At 35.6% G+C, this 24173-nt stretch overlaps 1 protein-coding gene across 1 annotated transcript; it reads left to right on the top strand.

The window, feature by feature from the left end:
• The first annotated feature begins 5044 nt into the window (after positions 1–5044).
• Positions 5045–23920, top strand: LOC144849467 (uncharacterized). Its single transcript, XM_078706384.1, has 13 exons — positions 5045–5313; positions 10062–10196; positions 10502–10744; positions 11121–11242; positions 12453–12544; positions 17429–17458; positions 18577–18666; positions 19145–19261; positions 20366–20461; positions 21536–21625; positions 21871–21981; positions 22100–22129; positions 22786–23920. Exons 1-13 carry the CDS (start codon positions 5092–5094, stop codon positions 22899–22901), a joined length of 1494 nt encoding a protein of 497 aa, XP_078562510.1. The 5' UTR covers positions 5045–5091; the 3' UTR covers positions 22902–23920.
• The last annotated feature ends 253 nt before the right edge of the window (positions 23921–24173 follow it).

The raw sequence follows: 24173 nt of genomic DNA, 5'->3' as shown, positions 1-24173 counted from the left end.
ACCACAATGACGACGCTGCTGTATGATGACAGATATACTATCCAATCAAGGAAGTGTTAAACTAGTGTAACGTCACATAAAGCGCGAAATTTGCCCCTGATCGTGGGCGATGCTGAACATGACGTCATAAATATATTCTTCACTTTATAAAACATGTACACATACAACAGGGATACATACGTAATAATTTAATTAACAGTCCCCTTACTTAAACGTTGAAGATACGTTGGAAGTTGTTGTACGTACGTACAGAGGAAGACATACCAAGACTCAGAACCACACTTCCCTTGAATAGCATAACATTGTGGAAAGCGTCGCAAAATCGAGAGGCGTAACTGATGATGATTGTGATGAGAAAAAAATCCTTCTTTCTTAATTTAGGCCTACTTTAACCATGGACCTATAAATTAGTAGGTACATGCTTTAACCCAGTTTATAAACTCAGTTAGCATTTTAACCTTCGACCAATTTGATCTCTAAGCGATATTTGCCAACCGTTTTGATATTGTAATACAATATTCTCGCGCAGTATGGAAAATTCATATTTGAACACCTGTCTGCTGATCATGAAGATCAAAGTGGACAGAAGGACCAACCAAGTTGATCTTCGACAACCGATATCAAACATAGGCGATTGATTATAAATTAGTATATAAAATAAGCTCTTAACGATTTAGCATATAATTATGATGTATTATCCTAATCTAGACTTCCCACCAACTACCTGTTCCCACACTGTTGTGTTGTGTCAAGACTGGTAATTTATGTTATATAGTATTAATTTTAGCGAGATGCATTTTAGACCACCTACTATATCCAGCAAAAAAATGGTAAATAGGCCTAATTTGTGGAGGAACAAATCACACGAAAGGCTGATAGACAGAGTTAATATATTCTCCATAACTTGTGTTAAATGATAGGACTGACAGACAGACAAGTCCTATAAAGGACCCTCGATGATTCGGAAGACAAAATATGAAATAGGAATTGGAAGATTAAGTGCGACAGACCAGGGGTACGGTGCAGTACCTGAAGTGGAATGACATAGTGGTTTTAAAATTAAATTTGTTAGCGGTTAAAGGCAGCACAATGGGTCCTGTATCCGGTTATACCGTTGGGTGAAATAGGTTATGGGTAAATGCAAATCCGACCTGATCCAATTCTCCAATAATACCTTTTGTATTCAATATTAAATACAGTAAAACTTTAAAAGGTATTTTATTTCCCAATTATAATTAAAACCGCAGACTAAGAAGTATTTATTAAAAGTTACAAACGAATGACCAGCTAAATTGACCGACTCATTTTCGCGATTTCATCTCGATGATTGATGGTGTGTAACATGGGTATAATGTTAGCCTTTGTATTTTACATAAACTTTACCCTGCATATTACTAATACCGGATACATCGGATCGCGATAAGTTTATAAAAGTTTTTTGGCGCTTAAATAAATAAACAACCGTATTAAAGCCCCTGAAAGTTTTGATCGGTGACGTAATTACACCATTAAATTGTGGTTCCCACTAGACACACAGCGACGTATTGACGCAAGTGCTGTATTGCGTAATCACAAGTGGGAACCGACGACGCAACATCAGTGCTGGAAAAATCGCAGGTTTGACTTCACGCAGGCGGGGGGAGGGGGGGGGGACACAATGATTGGAAGGGCATTTTCTTACGTTGCGTAGGTTGCGTTACGTTGCTAGTGAGAACCAAGCTTTAGACAGTACACTTGGGTCAATAAGTAAATAAAAATGACTTAAAATGCAAAAACAAATACCCTTTCAACTATTTATTTTATTGACAAACTTAAGCCTACGATATTATGAGATAATTTTTAATGTAGAAGAAATCCTTTCATTAAAAACATAAATGATATCATTTTATGATAACGTAAAAAGGTAAATAAATATAATCTTTGATAATGATCAATTTATTGAGAATATAAAGTCCAGTCTGTCTATGACGTCATTGTTATGAAATTGATGTTTTATCAGTTGATAAAGAAATAATGATGTATAGTATTCTGATGAAGATAAAACCATATCTACACTATCAAACTTACAAAAAAATGTGATGTACCCATATGTGGATACGATAACATCATATCACTACCATATTTGGGCACATCACACTTTTTTTTGTCATGCTCGTTTGATTTGTAGATAGAGCAAAAATATTTTCGAAAACACTCATTATGCAAATTAGTACTATTGTTATCAACACACTTGCAGGTAGGGATTGTATTGTCATGAAAAGCTTTGTTTAGACGACCAACCCTCATAGAAGCATGCATGAGTATTCCTAGCCCGGCGAAACCATGAAGCAAACACTCGGTAAGTATGGCCTTAAACACAATAAGAACATCACCGATTCCTCTGAAATATCTTCACATTGGCATATGTGCCCAGTATCATTGGCAAAGTATGTGATACAGTGTCATATAGAATCACATAATGGCGCCTGTATTTTGACACATGAATTTTTCTTAATGGACAACACGCTGTTATATCGGTTCCTACTGAGAAACGGCCGCATAAAGTGTGGTTCCTAACATGTGAATGTAAAATTATTATGTAACATACGAATTCAAGGAAAGTAAAAATTCGTCAAATATCCAGGTACCTATTAAAATTAATTCCCGTTTTCCCCTCCATACCTTATCTTAGGATAAGTTCCTTTCTATTGGAATCTTCTGGGAATTTAATTTGTTACCGCAATTTGATATTTTAACACGCATATAAAATATGTAAAATTCTACAAAGTTGATTAATTACGAACATTTTGACTGTAATGAAGTCTGACCTTATAAGGAAAATCTGTGCCAAATTTTGGTTTTATGAAGTCTACTCACACTCTAAATCTTGGTTCCCACTAGATACACAACGTAAGGAAATGCCCTTCCAATAATTGTGTTTTCCCCCGACTGTGTGAAATCAAACCTGCGATGTTTGCAGCACTGTTGCGTGTTCGGTTCGATTTCGCAATACTGTACAGCACTTCGAGTCGATACGTCACTGCATTGCGTTCTAGCTAATATGTCTTCGCTGTAGGCCCCTCTCCTCAAAAACTAAGTTAGATTCTAAGTTAATCCGGGACGGAATTTTCTCTACGCAGGGACGTTAGCGCAACGCAACCGAGTTGACCAATCACAAGCGAACATTCGGATAATCCATCGCTTGCGATTGGTTAAATTGCTTACGTCGTTGCGTTATGTCCTAGTGGGAACCAAGCTTGGGCGACGGGGACGGGGTCCTCGGTCTCGTGTAAACATCTGGGTGGTAGCGTGGCAAATCGGGCTTGTCACTGATTCAGATAGTAAGTAGGCTACGCACTGCTGGCAGTATAAATCAAGAAGAGCGAATTTAGACAAAATTAATGTATACTGCAGTGTACAAAATATTGTGTAAAGTGGTTGGATTCCGGTGACGCAATATTAAGAGAGCTACGTGTGAATTGAGTTTACGTTTGTAACAGTTTTTAGGGATTTTCGACATTTCGAATACAACCTAATTGAGGTGATTAACCACCTAAAATGTACATTTGGGAAAGTTGATGGTGCTAACGGCTATTGTCTTTGCGTGGGGAAGTGTAAGGACTTATTGCATCTAATCAAAAAGAGATGCAGGCGTATAAAACGAACGATTAAAAACGCGTTGAACGTCGTTGAAGTGTGAAACGCGACTACAACACGTAGACCTACTGCATGGCAAATACAAAAAGACCCCGCAATTTATACATTTGAAACTGAAAATGGGTAAAAAGATTATCAATGTGTTATAATAGTTAAACAATCGACAGGGGTATACTTTGTTTCGAACGAAACGATACAGCATACACACGTGACTATAAATCTGTATTTTACAATGTAGGCCTAATGTTTCCGTCCGTGTGCCCTCGATCGGTTGGGGAGTGAGGAGCAGTATCGAGTTCAAATTGAATCACTTTATGTACTGATTACAGATGTTAGTGCAGTCAACAAAATATACGATAGAAGCGAAAGGTGAAGTTCATTATTTCCATAAATGTGTCAACGAACACTCGCTCGGGGCCGAATGTGACCCGAATGTGATGTCGTTGCTAACCGATGACAAGGTCATTTCAATGTCAAGGTTTTATCACATTCAAACATCAGGAAAGCATTTACGAACAGGGAATGTGATTTTTATTAGAAAACATAAACCAATATAGGCCTACTTTTTACAATGATATTTCAGAGATTTTCTTCTCAAGCCTCACAATATTAACCTTGGGCATTTTAATTCATGTTATTACGTTGTTGATGGATCTGCACGTTTTTGGGACGAATGTGCGTACTCCTCCAATTTAGGCCTAGCTATGTAAACAACGAGATGGACACAGCGAAGTTATATAGTCTTCTTCTTTATTGGCTTACAGCCACTGAGAATAAATGTTGTTATCGCCTCACTCACTTAATTGTAAATGAAAATTAACTTACACGTTCAAGTTATATTATTAGACTATTAAATTTACAGTTAATAGATTATAGGCCACAGCTAGGTCTACTTAAGGTAACTGGATATTGAACCTGAACGTAAATTAATTGTCGGTACACTTTGATGTAAACAACCTTTTCGCGAGAAATTGAAGAAAACAAAAACGGTTAACTATTTACAATCTTGTATCATCCAGTGTCGTCACACCATTTATCGGTTTTACTTGATTACGTTCAGCGTTCTTCTCAGGTCACGCCAAACCGTTACCTTACACTTCGATTTGATTTATCAACTGTGGGTTATTCCATTATATCTGAATCACATTACGTTACGTCATTATTATTATTACGTCATCATTATTCATCCCATGAAAATAAAGAAGATCCTATTATACGAATATAAAGAAATCCTGTTTGTTTACTTAAACCGGAACTGAAATGGCATAAATAATTCCACATAAAAATCATAGTAAGTTGTTACTCACTGATAAAAAAACCTCAATAAAAATAGAACAGTCTAAGTTTACCTTATAAAAGAAGAAACTGAATCATTTTGGCATTAGTAGAAATTTCTTCCTAGTATCGATCGTTACTTAATCAGAGAGAAAAAGAAAAACATTGGTATTTACAAAGATGCATCTTCATAATATAACACAGCAGCTATTTATTATTGGGTTAACTATACTTATTATATCAACATCCGTGTTGGCAAAGTCTGCAAAGAAGCGCGACAAAAAAGGATCAGAAACTGTGAAAAGACAAGGTTTTGTTTTAAACATCACAGGAGATGTACCAGTTTTAACGGGGCAAAGGGGTAAACAGACATCGTATATTCTCGGACCTCAGACAAAGACGGTAAGTAGGCCTAGTGTTTTAGATGACTTTTATCGCAATCGGAGACTTCCGATAAATAATGCTACTGCTGATATAAATAGGAAATCATTCGATCCATGTGATGTTGTGGTACACTAGGCTTCCTTTATTATTTAGGCCTAAGTTAATAAGGTATCAGTAGGCCTATTTTATGTGTTTTTCAGTAAGCAGTCAGAGGAAAGATGGCAAAATGTTTCCTACTTTCTAGGATTTTTATCAGATAATCTATATTGTTTTGACAACTCTTGTAACATGACCACAGTGCTGGTTTTTCCATTTTCCCTCTAACTGTAAAGAACAATGATACAAAATAGTGGCTAGTGGCTAATCCTTTATTATTTAGGCCTAAGTTAATACGGTGTCAGTATTTCATTTGTTTCCCAGTAAAGTTAATACGGTTAAAGAACAATGATACCACAAATAGTTGCTTTTCTTCAGGTGGGTCCATGTTAATGAGAGAATGTTTATTTTGTTGTTCGTTATTTTATACAACTGTTTGCTAAGATTGCCCGCATTATGGGTTTATCAAAATGACTAGAATGAGTACTGGGAAAGTAGGTTAAACTGCATTTGAAACCACTTGCCATGGTTGGTAGTATTATATAGGCCTAACTGCAATGTGGATGCTTGGGTCTAGTTCAATCAATCAAGCGAAATAACATTTAGTTCCTTCTATTATAAACAAACATTAATATTATTTCTTACGATGTGTGAAAAAAATGAAGGAGGCACTGTTTAAAAAAAAGCAGAGCTGATGCTGAAAGTTCCTACAAAAATAGTTATAGAAATTATTATATTACATACTTCATTGTGAGTAACATACCTGTGATTGGCACGATATTTTGTAATAATGCACTTTATTATGTTATTTAATCCTACTTTCTGCGGAGTATTTGTAAATGTTTTGATCTTCTTGATAAAACCAATGTATTACTATTATAAGTGAACTTTATTGCACATCTTTAAAAAGGCTGCCGACAGAAAATCTATTTTTAGACCTAAGTCAAAACATTTGACCCAGTAATTAATTAAAACTCCGCGATAAAGTGTAAAATTGGAACCACTTTGAATATCCGATGATTTGTCGGTGAATCATTTGTGGTCAAGACAGGACAATGTTTACTTTTAAGGTCCATAGAGAACATAACTGACGGTTTGGGTTTGTCATAAAATGGTCATTATAGATTTACCTGTCAAAGAATTGGGCCTACAGGTTAATGCCCTAATTCTGTATTATTCTTAAGCTCTGTCTACACTATCAAACTAGGTTGACGTAAAAAGTGTGATTATGGTAGTGATGTGCCCACATTTGGTAGTGATATGACATCATCATGTGAGCACACACATCACATTTGTCACATAAAGTTTGATAGTGTAAACAGAGCTTTAGAATGTGCTTATGTTTTTTTCTAAAGGCTTCTCAAATGTCGTGATTGAAAACGCATTCATTGTGTTTCACATGTGATGTTTGTACTGAAGGTTAGGTCTACGATACAGACTTCAATAGTATGTGTTTCACATGTGAAACGGTATCATGGAATTTGCCAATGATACTGTGCAATTTCAGTACAGAGAATCGGCTATTCAAAATTAATATTATTTCTCTATACGATTATAATACAATCGCATTTTTATCAGACATCCTGGCTCTCCGCGTCCCGTTATATCAAATGGATGATTATTATAAAACCAGGTCTCCTAATTTTGTTTGACTGTGATGTTGTATCATCTCGACGTTAGAAATGTCACACCACAGTTTATCCCCGATCAATCTCCTCTTAGCTCGCTTAATAAGTTTGTAAACACTTTAATAGGAAGAAAGGATTTTACTTCAATATGTAATGCGTTCCATATTACGAAGAAGCATTAGTGACGAATCTAGGATTTTAGTGTGATGTGGGGGTGGGGGGAGGATGTGAGGGTGGCGGAGGGTGTGGTGGACAAGGCCTATAGACAAAACAAAATTGTAAATTGAAGTTATGAACCTAATCTTGTTCAGCATTTACCGAAATGTAGGGGTGGTTCCCCTTAATCACCCACCCATCTCCCCCTTTGTATGTACAATCTGTCTGAAGCAAGAACATCTTTCCTAAATTTAGGAATGGTCCACTGATTCGTTTAGTGCCATAATAATAAGAAAATCTTATACAGTATTGCGCCGGTTTCCATTACAAATACTTTGTTCTGATGTAGTATATATATGATACATTTTGCAGATTTGAACCAATCCGTTTAAGACACTATATGACATAAGGAGATTGCACAGAAAAGCCAAATTGTTATCATTCCCTTCAAGCTTCCTAACGACTTTCGACTAATTTCTTTGAACTTAAACTTATCACCTTTCCAGGGTTTAATCCATCACTCACCACTGTAATACAACTTAAACATTGAACTCGACGACAAAACGCTCGACTAAAAACAACAGTCTATTTTAACAGACTATTGTTAGCCTACTGTCATAAATTCTACTTATAAGATTAACCATAATTTCCGCTATTTCCTGAGTTTTGGTAAAAACCACTCTATAAAACACGTTCATTATGATTAACACTCAAGAATAGGTCTACATGATTTCAATCCCGATTCCTGTGCTTCGAATAAGAGATTTGCCATGTGACAATTCATCTCCAGCTTAAAAAGCGATGGAGCGCTTTTTCCTTTTATTATTTTGTAGGCCTCCTCTCCGAAATGTGGATTTATCCGACGGTATATAATATAAGATTACTTCTTGGTTTTGAGTACTTCTACGGTGTGCTAATATTTTGTCAATTCTGCCCGTATAAGCGTAATTACATTATATAGTTGGGACCCGGCAACAACCAGTCGATCGGATCTGTAGGCCTACTCGGCATTCTAAGCGTGCGTTCACACAGTACGATAGCCAACTTTCTTTCTCATTTCTTTCCACCGTGGATTAATCGCTGAAGAAGAAAAGCATATCACCCAGTAACAGAGAAGCTAAGGGGTCAACAACCTAGACGTACTAAGTGAATATAAACCTACAACATATTTATAGTACAGGGATATGCCTATTACCAGGCCGAGGTTAAGTTGGTTTATTAGTTAATCCCTGTCTGAGCCATTTTAGGCTTAAGTCTGTATCTTTTAATATTGGGTACCATAATTCTATTGCGCATGCTTGTGCCCATTTATACACCTGCGTGAAGTGAAACAACGATATCAACGTAGATATATTGGGTGTGTAGAAAGCGACGACCTCGAATTGGACGACCCCAACGACCCGGGCGACCTCGAATTGAACGACCTAGAATTGGACGACCCATAACACGAAACCGACGACCCCTATAGCCTAGCCTAGGCCTAAGCGTGGTATAACATCCCGAAGCCGAAAATAGCCAAAGATCTTTAAACCATACCTTATTTAATACTCGCAAGCAAGCAATTGATTGAAAAAATACAGAAATATCGCCATTTGATACTGAATGTGTCGACACAAACAAACGAACAGATATGGAACGCCAAGAGTGCATCATTAAAACTGCATTCGACTCGATTAGCACACGAAATATCATAAACATGGCAACCCAGGTCAAAACGGCCCCCTTTTCAGCGGCGGGTAAGGTTTGACCGTATACAATGCATATGTGAAATGTAAAGCTTTCTTATGGCCCTCCCCATGCACATGTTCGTAACACGCTGCTTGGTAGGCCTATAGTGTTCGTTATATGAAGAAGATGTAATTATACGTCCATGGTTTAACCATGTAATGTATAATATTTATTTCTTTTGAATTTCTTTTTAATATGTTTGTCGAAATACCAATGACCAATCCACTGAGCAAACCTTACCCGCCGCTGAAAAAGGGGCCGTTTTTACCTTGTTTGCCATGTTTATGATATTTCGTGTGCTAATCGAGTCGAATGCAGTTTTAATGATGCACTCTTGGCGTTCCATATCTGTTCGTTTGTTCGTTTCGACACATTCAGTATCAAATGGCGATATTTCTGTATTTTTTCAATCAATTGCTTGCTTGCGAGTATTATATAAGGTATGGTTTAAAGATCTTTGGCTATGTTCGGCTTCGGGATGTTATACCACACTTAAGCCTAACGCCTAGGCTAGGCTATAGGGGTCGTCGGTTTCGTGTTATGGGTCGTCCAATTCTAGGTCGTCCAATTCGAGGTCGCCCGGGTCGTTGGGGTCGTCCAATTCGAGGTCGTCGCTTTCTACACACCCTAGATATATTACAAGATCGAAACTCGCCTGTGCATGAGTTATGAGTTTTGTTTATATTTATCTGTGTTTACGGTATGTGGAATGGAAAACAGCATGATATTCGTGGCTAATTTAAAGAGACCCCGATGTAGTTCATATCACAGTGAGTTTAAATAAAATCGCTGTCAACAAAAATGAAAAGACCACTGAGGTTGATTTGTTTAGTCCAATACCAAATAATATTCCAATAGATAAAATACCAAATAGCGGCGGTGTGCAGTGTCCAAAACCTGCGGTTGGTAGGAAATATACAGTATCGCGATCCCGGTTGAAAAACTGTGAAATAAATGCACTTCAACCGTGTACAGAACATTGTTTTTAGATATGGGGTAGATGTATGGTTTGAGTGTGGTGTATGGTGGTATATGGTGTGTATATGCTTCCTTGCTGTAGGTATAATAATAGGAAGTTGATATACATATTTTGGTATAATTTATAGCATTTTGATACTTTATACCATTATGACGCATTTTTCGTTTTGTTTGTTACAGAATTCAAGAAAAGGGAAAAATCGAAAATCAGGTATACAATCAGACCTGACGGCAAAGCAAGAAAAACAAATAGTCTCATGGCATAATAGTTACAGGAGAAGGGTTCCTGGACCGGCCTCAGATATGGAAGAAATGGTAAATCACAGTATTTAAAAATTGTCACGTGGCACGGTAAAATGTCACTATAATAATAATAATGTTCAATTTATACAGCGCAAAATGTCTAAGCGCTGAACAATCAAAAGAAAATGTAAAAAGCACTAATTAATGAATTAATGTTGAAAAATGCAAATTAAAAAGATGGGATTTGAGGACTTGTTTGAATGCCTCATGTGACGAGGTGGGGGAGTGTATCACGTGGCATAGCCTTCGCAGATAGTTGTTTAGACCAAATACTTTTAAATCTAAAAAGTGTTCTAAATTGTCTATACTTTTCTTAGAAATGGGATGACGACTTAGCAGCCATGTCTAAAGCATATGCTGAGCAGTGTGTATGGGAACATGGGAACCCTGAGTGGGACACCAATTACCATTACATAGGACAGAACCTAGCCTGGAGCAGCAGCCGGGCTCGGCAGACGTCACCCTCATTCATGCTATCGTTATGGAACAATGAACGAAAGTATTACAACATTTTGACCAATGCTTGTCAGGAGAACCAAATGTGTGGACATTACACTCAGGTACATGACTTTTAATTTTTAAGGGATTTAAAGCTTTGCCCACACTATTAAACTTTATGCGACAAAAAATATATGGACATGATGATGTCATATCATATTTGGTAATATCACTACCAGAAATGGGGACATCACACTCTTTTTGTCAAACTAGTTTGATAGTGTAGACAGTGCTTAAAGGTGTTTATTATACGAGGAGGTATTAAGTCTAACCTCTTTACTGCAGTATTGAGAGACTTGCAGAATAACATATACATTTATGACCCAGTGTGGGATCCATTTTTTCTATTTTCGTGTTTATAAATAGATTTTCCTTTTTCATATTTCGAGTTTGTTTGACCGTTTTAACAGCATTTAACCGTCCTTTCTAATTTATCAGATGGTATGGGCAAGTACGAAGTACGTCGGATGCGCAATACATTTTTGTCAAAGCCTGTTCGATCCTGCATCTGGAGCAACTCACAAAAATGCCAATTATCTTGTTTGCAATTATGGAGAAGGGTAGGTTGAGATTACTGTATATAGTTCATGTTTAAGGATGTTGTATAGTAAAAGTAAAGTATCGAAGAAATGGGTAATTGATGACAGTGTGATTGATTGGATGCATGGTTCAATTAACACAGCAGACGCGCGCGCCAGAGTACATGACGAGGATTACGCGTACGCAGACACAGTCTGAAGTGACAGAGATAGCTGGAAATGTATTACACCTAGACTTGTATCTTAATGACTTGCGGTAGTCAGTTAGGGTATATCTAATGACAGCTTTTTTGGTTGAGTTCGCTTATACGAGGACATGTAAATGTACCACCTACCAATTTTCTAGTTTACACTATGCAATTATAAAATTGCATTTTCCAAGGATGCTTTGGAAACGTTAAGATAATTAATTTGCATTAGGAGATAAATTACTTGGTATTTACCTCTAAAAGCTCTGCCAATTTACACGTCTCACAAAGGGAGACTATTGTAATACATGGTTGTAACATTTTAATAATGCCAACATTACTGCTTTTAAAACATTTAAATTTACGTCGTAATGGAAGATACCTTCTGTACTCAACGTGCGACCTTTATTAGAAAGTAACACATTTTATCATTGAAGATGAGCCTTTATTTAAGGAGAATTAACTGGACATATATAGTTAGTGGCAAATATTTTCTAGTAAGATGTACTTTGTATGAATTTATGATGAACAAAAAATATATAACCTTTATTATAATGCCACATTGTAGCCTATGTCAAGAAAGTACACTCACGTGAATGTTGTTATTTACCACATTTCAGTAATGTATTTTTCCAAGAATGTTTGTAAATATCGAGAAACCACACACATTAATTGGGCGATTGTATAGTTCATATTAGGGACGAGAAAATTGCAAAAACAAAGACGATGTTTTTTTTAATGTATAAATGATGAATAACAAAATCACAAGTCTAGGCGCCATCGCCATACGTTTATCACGATTCAAAAATGATTACCATAATAAAGTTAAATCTCTTTAGGAAATTGGTTGTCCTAAATGCAATATGCCATTAAGTGTTGACCTTATTTCGAACTCCGAATCACAGACCAGTTATAACACACCACCGTCCAACACAACTCGACATGTCTAAATTTGTAAATCATTAGGAAAAAATAACAGGAAAGTACTATGTTAAATATGTGCAAATAGATTTATGTTAGCCATTATATTTTTTACTTTACAGAGGAAATGTTGTTGGACGAAAACCATACAGTATTGGTGAACCGTGCAGTAAGTGTGAATCGGGCAAAGGTACCTGCCGCAACGGACTTTGTAGTAAGTATGCATCGTTTTGGTTCAAGAAAAACAAAAACACATACACACAAGATACGCATCGAAATTTCACTAAAGCTTGGTTCCCACTAGGGACGCAACGCAAGGACGTAACGCAACGTAAGTGATTTGACCAATCACAAGCGATGGATTATTCGAAAACTGGCTTGTGATTGGTCAACTCGCTTGCGTTGCGCGTCCGTTCTTGCGTTGCGTCTCTAGTGGGAACTAATCTTTACCTCACGTATTATACGCTTGTTGATCTCGTAAAAAATATAGACTGTACCTATAGTCGATGTGTTTCGAACGTTAAACATGTCTGCTTCTGTCAACGTGGAGATCTAACCTTGATTCTTTTTGAAAATGTGTATTTCCCTGATTCGTTCGTTCTTTCATTAGATTTTAAATATTTTAAATCAATATTTTTAAATCCTTGTGTCGACCAGACGCCCCTCTGGGGGAACGTGACCTTTGACTACGATTTATCCTTCACTGGAAGCCTACACTTTCCGCCAACATTGACAAAAACATGTTGAAGTCGGGAAATTTCTACGAAATTCTATTTCTGGAACGTCTGTGACGTGTACGTGACGTAGAGAAAAAAGTTATTTGTGGTTGTTTACTTGTGATAATCACAATTTTAATTGGTCCTAATAAGACCTGCAGGCTAGATCAAATGTAATACTTAGTGCAATATTAAGTGTCAGACCCGTGACTTAAAGGGTTACTCCGGGTTTTAAATTTATATTGTTCTAAATACTGTAGCAACAACATGGATATAAACCCACTTATTTTCCGACAGCAGAATGAACGTCGTAAATTAAGTCCCTTTCTAAAATGGCGCTACAGAATTTTTCTAACGTTAAAAGATAGGAAATTCAACAATGACTATCAGTTTCCAAATATCATGTATTCCTATTTTCCGATCCTTATGTCTTGAGCTATATCCATTAGCACACCCCGGTCCTTAAGACCCGAAGGAATTTATTTTTCTTATTTGAATTATTTTTTCTTGACATCAATTTTTATTTTTCAATTTGAATTGTTTTTATTGTTATACTTTTGTTTTTTGCATTGTACTATCATGTCTCATAACCACTGTAGATCAGATTGCAACACATCAAATTCCGACCGATTATCAAGTTTATTGTTTTCTCCATCTTCAATCAACCCAGATAACTTTACCTCCAATATTGACCCTGATTCACAATTTTTTTCAAATAGCAACATGAGCACCTCCCAATATTACGATCCTAATGAATTTTCTGTTAATACCACAAGTGAATGTTTCTCTACTATCCATTTTAATTCAAGGAGCATTTTAAAACATTTTGACGACATGAAACAGCTTTTAACATTACTAGATTTACCATTCGATGTAATTGGCGTAAGCGAAACATGGCTTAAGTACGATAATCCCTTGGTTCAACTCCCTAACTACCACTTTGTCTCCAATCACCGAACTCATAAAGACGGCGGTGGGGTTGCCATGTATATTCGTGATGGTCTTCAATTTGCTACAAGACATGATCTTCATCTCCATCCCTCTATTTGCGAATCCATTTTTATTGAGATTAATAGACCTAACTCTAAAAACATTGTCATTGGTACAGTATATAGATCACCATCCCTTGACCCTCTTCAATTTACGAACGAACTTGAATCTGTCTTATCAAAACTATCAAGAGAAAACAAAATTGTGTACATTCTCGGAGACTTCAATATTGATATCCTCAAATATGAATCAGACAACGATGCCCAATACTTTGTTAATTCCTTATTTAGCAATCACTACCTTCCCCGCATTCACAGACCATCTCGTATTACCAAAACTACAGCTACCCTGTTAGACAATATCATAAGCAATCAAATTGACTTTCCAAACATGAGTGGACTATTTTACAGTGACATCTCTGACCATCTCCCAGTGTTTAATATTTCATTTTTGTCCAATGTTACTACTAGCTCAAACAGGGAAGATAAATCGGCTTTTAGGAGAATTAACCCCTCTACATTAGAACACTTCCGTCAAGAAGTGGCTTCTCAACAGTGGACCAATGTATTTTATAACCAGGACCCCGATATAGCATACAATTACTTTGAAAACACACTAAAGTCCCTTTACGACAAAAACTTCCCCCTCCAATACAACACTAAAAAAGACAAAAAAATAAAATCATGGATGTCTGACGGCTTGCTCAAATCTATAAAATATAAGCAGAAATTATATGCCAAATTTCTTCACCGTCCGACTCCCATAAATGAAAAAGCTTATAAACTATACCGCAATAAATTGAATTCTGTAATCAAAATTTCTAAAGCTAATTACTTCCAAAATATATTTCACAAACATAAAAATGATATCAAGGCAACTTGGAAGACAATTAATTCTCTGATTAACAAAAACAACAGCAAACAACAATCCAATACTCGCTTTAACTGCGATGGCGAATTGACCGAAGATCAGGAGAAAATTTCTAATGCCTTTAATAAATACTTTGTCGAAATTGGCCCCACCCTTGCAAACCAAATTCCCCGTGTTACCAAATCATTCAAAGAATTCTTACCGAATCCAAATCCAAATTCAATATTTCTTAACCCAGTTGATGAGTCTGAAATAGTCAAAATAATAACTTCTTTTGAAAATAATAAATCTCCAGGTATTGATGACTTTCATACCAAGGCCATTAAATACATTGCTGACCTGATTTCCCTTCCCCTGTGTCATATTTTTAATCTTGCTTTATCCAGCGGTGTGTTCCCAGAGAGGATGAAGCTAGCGCGCGTTACCCCTATTTACAAATCTGGTCCAAAATCTGATCTTTCTAATTATCGACCCATCTCCATTCTATCCATTTTTTCAAAAGCCCTGGAAAGAGTAATTTATGACCGAATATTTTCATTTATTACCAAATTCAACATACTTTTCAACAGACAATACGGTTTCAGAAAGGGACACAACACGTCAATGGCTCTCATCGACCTGACAAATAAAATTATAGACGCTTTCGAAAACCGCCATCTTGCAATCGGCATTTTCATAGACCTTTCCAAGGCTTTTGATACTATTGACCACAGTATTCTTCTACACAAATTATCTCACTATGGAATCCGTGGATCTGCAATTAATCTCTTAAATAGTTACCTCTCCAATCGTGCCCAATGTACCAAATACTCTCACTCCATATCCACTTTTAGTCCTATCACATGCGGCGTCCCTCAAGGATCTCTACTTGGCCCCCTCTTATTTATTCTATACATCAATGATATTCACTTCTCTTCAAAGCTCCTTAATTTTTCCTTTATGCTGACGACACTACTGTTCTTTATTCTAACAAAAATGTCCAATCCTTATTCAATACAGTCAACTCCAATTTGATAAATTTGTCCCAATATTTTGCAGCTAATAAACTTTCTCTTAATCATAAAAAATGTAGCTTCATCCTCTTTGGGACCCCACAACTATTAAAATCTATTGACTTATCAGCCAACAGAATTACCATTGACAACCATGATATACCTTGTGTTCAATCAGCTAAGTTTTTAGGTGTAGTTATGGACAGCAATCTAACATGGAAAAATCATATTAAAGAAGTAGAGAATAAAACTTCCAAAAGCGTTGGTATCATTTCTAGGTTATCCTCATTTGTACCCCTTAATATTCTTCGAACCCTTTACTGCTCCCTCATTCTTCCCTATTTGAGCTACTGTAACATTGTCTGGGCCAATACTTACGTATCCAACCTCAGTAAACTGCAAATTATACAAAAGAAGGCTATCAGGATTATATCTGGCGCTCCACCGCGGTCCCATTCTTCCCATTTATTTTCCAAACTTAATCTCCTCAAACTCATTGATATAAACATAATGCAACAAGGCAAATTTGTATTCTCCGCCCTGCATTCCACTTCTCCAAATCATTTAAACAATATGTTTATTCCGAATTTTTCTATTCACAATTACCCTACACGTTCTAGAACTAATATACACATACCTATCCACAACACCAATTATTTTCAAAACAGTATTAGATACTCCGGTCCATCAATGATGAACAGTTTACCACCCCCAATTACAAATGCTGTTTCAATTTCTTTATTTTCCAAAAAATTAAAACAACACCTAATGTTAAAGTATTAAAAAGACAACAATCGAATGTCGCAATTTGATTTATGCTGCTGAACATTGATCTACTGTGGTTTTTGAGTTTTATTTTCTGATTCTACAATTTGATTGATCTATTTTTTATCAATTTATTTATTTATTTATTTATTTATTTTATTTATTTTTTTTAATTAATTAATTAATTTATTTATTTATTTTTTATTTTTCCTTTTCTGTGCGTTTTTTTGTCTTGTTTGTTTCTCTTTATTTCCACTCTTATTCAATTATCCATTTTATTTGCATAGGCATACCCAGCACAAGATTTCCTCATCTTCTCGGGATTATGCCTTCCTCCATAGCCAATTTTCTTAAATTCACTTTTCTGTTGTTTTATCCAACAAACATCTATTTCATTTTTTATATTCCTTACCATTTTTGTTTTATTATTTTGTACTGTATTGCTATGGAGGAAAATAAATGTCTTTTGAAATGAAATATCAATATTTGAGACATTTTTACTAAGTTATTTCCAATGTTGTTGTTGAAAAAGTTGATATTGTAAACAAAAAGACATTTGAAATCCGAGGGAGGTAATTTTTATAAGTGAAGTGTACAACATCATGTGGACACTTCTTTAATGTGAACCATGAATTAAATTATAAAGAAGTTCATTTTAGATGTTCGGTTCAGTTTATAAGAAATGTCAAATGTGTAACGCAATGATTTATGAATGTAAGTGTTAAACGGCCACCACTTAACTATGCTACTTTGAATTCTTTTTAGGTGACTGTAAAATGAAGGAAAAAGATTGTGGTAAGTGGAAAAGTGCATTGCATCACTGCGCATGCGTCTTTAGATTAATTAAATGAACATGTCACGTTACCATGTTGATGAACGTGGGCCAAATAAGCTTATTAATTAGTAGTGAGTTTTGCATTCAAATCTAGTGTTTTTATTACATAAACATCCGATTCGAAAGTAGGCCTACACTGTAGTTACTAGTACTACAACAGATATAAACCAGTACACTGACTTGTAATAAACTTTAGCAAAATATAACAAGGCAATTCATCTTGATGAAGTCATCAATCATAGTTAGGTGCGGTTTTAATCTGTGACATATTGATACAATACAATTATAATAAACACCATTTCTTATTGAATTACCTCTACCGTACAATGTCTGGTTACTCAAGAGAGATTCTTAATTGATACTTTATACCTACGACGCGTGGTCAAAATTGCAACGAAAATAACAATGAAATGTGCACATAAGAAAAATGTCCTCGTATTGTGCCTCCTTGCACAGTGCCTGCACTGTTGCACCTTGTCCATTTTGCTTATGTTATACGAACAGGCCCCTTTTTTTACGAACCGTCACAAATAGGCATGTTGGTAATTGAACTGCACATCCGGGGCCTTTGGCAATATTTCTGGGCAGAGAACCGCAAGGTCCGTTAATTAGATGACTATTGATAGATTTTACTTATTTTATCTAATGAAAACATGAGCTATTGAAAAGTGCAAAGTCTTGACCGCCCCGAAGCCTCACAACCAAACCGGCATGGAAATATCTTTCGACAAAAAGTTAACTAAAACACAATTTTAAACACTTTAACGTCATGGTGAATTATTTTTAGCCTCATTTTTGTGGAATCTTTCACACATTTTTACTGCAAATCATGGCGACTAATTGGAATTAATAAGACCATCGTAGAGGAATTAATTCATTTGTGGGACTAAATATAATCCAATTACTCAATTTAAAATTAGTAATATCTGTAGTTCCAATGTCATTCGAATTATTGGCTGAAAGTACTATAATATGAGGAAGTTCCATTATGGTTGTTAGTTTATACAGATTATCAAATGCAACAAATATTAGATCTATCTTGTTTACCCCACTTAAATTAGTTTTTGTCTTTTTATAGTCTGTGCTCTTACTTGTGAAAATGGCGGAGTTCTTAATAAAGACTGTACTTGCGACTGCGCACCTGGATTTACAGGCTCGTCTTGTCAAAGTAAGTAACCATGGTGATATTTCTTAGTAGTATAATTAGTAAAATTCATTTTCAAGATTCTGAAATTAATAGCAAATTGTTGGTTAATGTGTCCTTCTGATTTGGCCAATGTCAGTAGCAATTATACTCAGAAAGACAGCAAATCAATTAAACATTGTCAGTGGGCAGTAATGAAGAAACTCATCCGAAGATTGGAAAGTAAACATTCCTACATTCGTGGTAGAATGTCGGAATTAAAACTTGTTTACACTATCAAACTAGTCAAAAAAGTGCGATGTGCCCAAATATGGTGGTAATGTGCCCAAATATGGTAGTGATATGACATCATCATGTCCATATAAGTTTGATAGTGTAGACAGAGCTTAAGAAACGTCGATGAAGATTAGAGAAAGATCAATGAAATGTATGGTAGAATTGAAAGTAAAACACTTAAATTTAGACAGTTATTTTAAATGTATTTATGGTTATTTTATTTCAGATGCATGTAACAATACTCATCCATGGTGCGGCAATGGCTGGCCCAAGGAATGGTGCTTCAAATACGATGATGCAAACCCCGTAGAAACGCTTTGTCCCGCACTCTGTGGACTATGTGGTAAATTAATAGAATTAGGCCTAAAGACAATTTACACAGACGAGCGGTAACGGTAATAACAATATAGCATTCCTTATGACCATTACACTCAACGCGGAGCGGAGCTGAGGACAGATACAGATTCGACGCGGGACAAGCTACGCGGTTTTCCGCTTATCGTTACCGCTCTTCTTTGTGAATTGGCCTTTTACGCGTAATTGCTAAACTAGTATAGTACACAATTGTACTTATATAACCATTTATTACTCTTACCGTCTGTTCATTATTTATCTTGATCACGTGTTCGGTTTCCATATAAGGAATGAATTTGATCATCTGAATGTTCTGTCTGGGGAGGAAATTCGATTTCCTTAGGGTTGCAATTTACGATGATTAGCAGTAGGTATGGACGGCATAGATACTCGATTAGTCACCCCAATCTGACAAACTTCATCACAAGTTTGGCCTACAGAGATATCAAAACAGAGAAGACTTAGTTAGTGAACATAATTAGTCTTGTGACCCCAATGTTTCCAGCCACCTTGCTTTATAAAGTGGATGTACTTATCGGGTAATGACTGCTGCACACGTTTTAAACACTTGTGTTTTGTTGAAATTTGAAATTACTTACTTTTATTATGTTTTTGAATTCCATGTTTTGGTGGAAGTTAGGTCACATAAAGGCGAACGTAACACCAACATTTCATCTTTTATTTGTCAAATCCAAACTGCAACATCGACAACATAATCTAGTGAATTCATCAAAAGTGAATTCATCAAAACGATATTACTTGGTATTTGACCTATTTAGTAACTTTGCAAGAAATTCGTAGAAGAAGGTTTCACTCTCCCGATTTAATTCCTTTGAATAATTATCGGCACTGACCTGAATTTGGAAAACTGCTAAATATTCCCGGGCGGGGGTCATGCTAAGGTCCCGTGCGGGGCTCATGTTGAGGTCCCGTGCGGGGGTCATGTTGAGGTCCCGGGAAGGGGGGGGGGGGGTCATGCTGAGGTCCCGGGCGGGGGTCATGCTGAGGTCACGTACTCTTGTCACCTGCAAACATGCCTATGTCAATAAATAATTCGCATCCTCACTGAGTTTGACCTATGTTTGTTTTGCAGAATGCGGAGGACCGCCTTGTGAAAATGGAGGCTTCAAGAACCCCGACACGTGTAAATGCGAATGCGAAGATTCCTGGTCTGGTCCAACCTGTTCAGGTGTGTAGGCCAGTTTATTATCATAATAAGAGTAGGCCCAGTAATCAGAAAATATACGGTGCTGTATATGAATATATAAAGGTAAACTTGTGCGGCCAGTATCGATAAAGGAGATGCTCGATCTTGCACGTATACGCTGTACCCTAAATTCACCTCAACCCTTATCGTTATGTTTACATTTAAAACTATATTGAACAATTCTGTAAAGCATTTTGATGACAGTAGACCTGTTATAAACAAATATAAATAATAACCCTAGGCATTATCAACAAAAGTGAAAGAGTGAAAGTTATAGCCAAAGAAAAAGTAGGGCATACCTGTTATCCCGAAACAAAATAATATAATACTGGATTTGTGACACAAAGATAAAGATTCGACATCAGGACTTTCTTTTGTACACTTTCCCCTGCTTATCGTCAGATAAGGACAAGGAGCACTTGTTGCAATGGATAGCGAAACACTGTGTAAGCGCCATTTAACACGTACGCCTATTCGTGTGTACCGTTGTTATAAGACATATTTTACAATGATGAATCAAACAAATTTAGATGATATAAATTGTGAATAACTAGCTTGAAACCTATGACAGTTCTAGTTCTGTCAACAAAATGTATAACTTTTTGACAGAATGATTCAGCAAACATTTATACCATAAAAGCCCCCATCGTTGATGATTGCAAGACGAGGTCCCGATTGCGAATAACTAACTTGAAACCTACGACAATTTTTTTGTAAATTCCATGTTCTATCAACGAATGTATATCTTTTTGACAGAATGATTTAGCAAACATTTATAACTTTAAACATTTTGACAGAATGAGTTCAGCAAACATTTATAACTTTTTGACAGAATGATTCAGCAAACATTTATAACTTTTTGGCAGAATGATTCAGCAAACATTTATAACTTTTAAACATTTTGACAGAATGAGTTCAGCAAACATTTATAACTTTTTGACAGATGATTCAGCAAACATTTATAACTTTTTGACAGAACGATTCAGCAAACATTTATAACTTTTAAACATTTTGACAGAATGATTCAGCAAACATTTATTTTTTTTTCTTTGACAGAATGCAATGTGAAATGTGAACACGGTCAATTGAACACAGATCAATGCATGTGTGAATGTGATGACGGCTGGACGGGAGAAACCTGCTCGAGTAAGTCATACCTAATTTACACATGGATGAATGAATAATGGACCGTGCCAAATTCTACTGCAGTTGTTATTTAATTCTACTGCAGTAGAATTATTTTGTTGACTTGGTCCCTAAACTTATAATTGCTTCCTTATCGAGTATTTATTCAGTGAAATCAGGAAAGAGTGAAGTTTCTTCCCTGGTAAAATGGTCTTCAAACTTCGCCATTTTATAATTTAAAATAATGATTTTTTCTAATTTTATAGATATATGTGAAAATACACATGAATGGTGTTGGAATGGTTGGTACCCAAACTGGTGCGACGAAGACCATCCGTACGTACCAGAAAAGTGTCCGGCCATGTGTGGTCTATGCAGTAAGTTTTAACTTTTATAATAATTGCTTTTTTTGTACAGTATCTTCTTCTTCTCTTTTGTTTTACGCAAATAAATTTTCTGCAACTAAAGTTATTATTTGCTTGTTTTTTTGTTCAGGTGTACCAGACAAGACTTATGACACTCCAGGTAAGCATCAAAATCGAGTGTATTTTACAGTCTCAAACATATATGTATAAAGTAGAGGGACACATTTTTAACAATGATGAAGAAGCAACGCCAGTGTTACCATGTTTCAACTCGACTTGCCTTTTCATCTATTTCTCCCTGAAATATGCATATAATAAATTTGATATGCTTACAAAACCATTATCTTGCTTACAGTATACACAAACATGATTCATTCTTAATTAAAAATAAACGTTTCACGTTTATAGTAAATTGCATTTGCTAAGTCATTACATTCATTAATTGATATCTCACGTAAAATATTGATAAACACTGTGAGAGACTTCAATATGCACACTGAGCACTTATGCGAATTTCCATTTAGGTATCAAACTCATAATACTATTTGTTTAATTTCTTCAAGAAAAACAACGTTTATTTAAATATCATGATTTTTAACGAAATAATTTGTCCTCAATTTGTTTGTTTTGAAAAATAAAAATAGCAATCGTCCTCATTTTATATAACTTGATTCCCAGATCTCCAATTTAAAATACTCCTACTGACACTATCGTTTTTTGTCATTTTCTTCTTCAATTTCATAAATTGCTACCTAAGTTGTATTGTCCATTTTCATATCTTTGATAAAATAATCGTTCACATTTCTTTCTTTTCAGAATCACCTTGTGAAGATCAATTCTACCATTGTAAATGGTCCAAATCCACCTGTGATACCAACAGAGATTTTGCCGTCAACTACTGTCCGATATCGTGTGGTTTCTGTTCTCCATAGGCGGCCTAGAAGTTGATGACGATCCCCGTTGAACAATTCCGTAATCACAACTCGTCGCCGAGCACCAAAGCCGTCGTCGTCGTCGCCGTCGTCGTAGTATCGATTCCTTCTGTTGTTCGATATACGAAGCTTATTTATAATGTGTGTGTGTTAAATGTGAATTTTGTAATAGATTGTAGCCATCAAACATGAATATTTAAACAGTTTTAGTTTAAAATAAGAAAAAATTGCTAAATATTACCATAACCTTGATATTTTACTGTGTATTGTAATTTCTTCTTGTAAAAGAAAATTTAACGCTAGATATTGCCAGTGGCACGATTTTAGAACGCGCGTTCATATCTTGATATTAATAGCATGATCGACTTTTGTGCGCGCCCGTGTGCCGTCATTATTGCGTCATTGGCGAAAAGTAAACGCAATCAGTAACATTAGCAAACATTTTTGATCTTTTTACAACCCCTGGAATTTAAAGTCCGGGTCCTCTCCTCTTAACTGTACAAGAAAAACCTCTAGCGCTGAGTTTATATGCGTTCTTTTATTGCGTTGATACATTGGTCAGTATCAACTAACCAGTATTCTTGTAATTTATTCGGTGGAACCGAAGGTGTAAATAATTATTTAATTAAATTGTGCAGGTGGTAGAGCCTCTCCTATATCAAATTCAAACATATACCTCAATTATACAGCATAGAATTAAATAAGACAAATATTATTGTTATTGCAGTAAATATATGCATTTTCTCCTTGATAAGTGATGCCAAAAGATATATGCGCATGATACAACTGATGATAATTATAAATGGTGTTTAATTAATAATTGTGCACTTTTGCGCGCGTTTCTAGAGTGTGGTTATACAATTAAATGCGCATTATAAATATAGATAAAAAATTTGAAAAATATTGATGTAAGTTTGTATATAATAGATATAGTTAAATATTAAATACATATTATCTATTTATTTTTATGATTTTAAGTAATGTTTTCAAAATTAACATCGTCAATAAACATTGGAAATTGAAAATAATTGTTGCATAGATTCAAATATAAAATATTGTGTAGTTTTGACAAGCTTTATTATGAATGAATGATGATTTAATCAGGGAGTTGTAAAATAAAATTTGTAAATAATTTTATAACTCCCTGATTTAATGGACCAATACAACACCGTATTTGGACGGCGATGTGAGTTTTTGAACGGTTTGGAAATTTCACTTCAATTACAAACGCGTTTTATGGACGATAAACGATGTGTTACTTTTAGGCGCAAA

This window comes from Antedon bifida, chromosome 8, assembly GCF_963402885.1.
Source record: "Antedon bifida chromosome 8, ecAntBifi1.1, whole genome shotgun sequence".
Classification (NCBI taxonomy): Eukaryota; Metazoa; Echinodermata; class Crinoidea; order Comatulida; family Antedonidae; genus Antedon; species Antedon bifida.
Note: the sequence above shows the minus strand (reverse complement) of the source record. Positions and strands in the feature narration are given on the sequence as shown.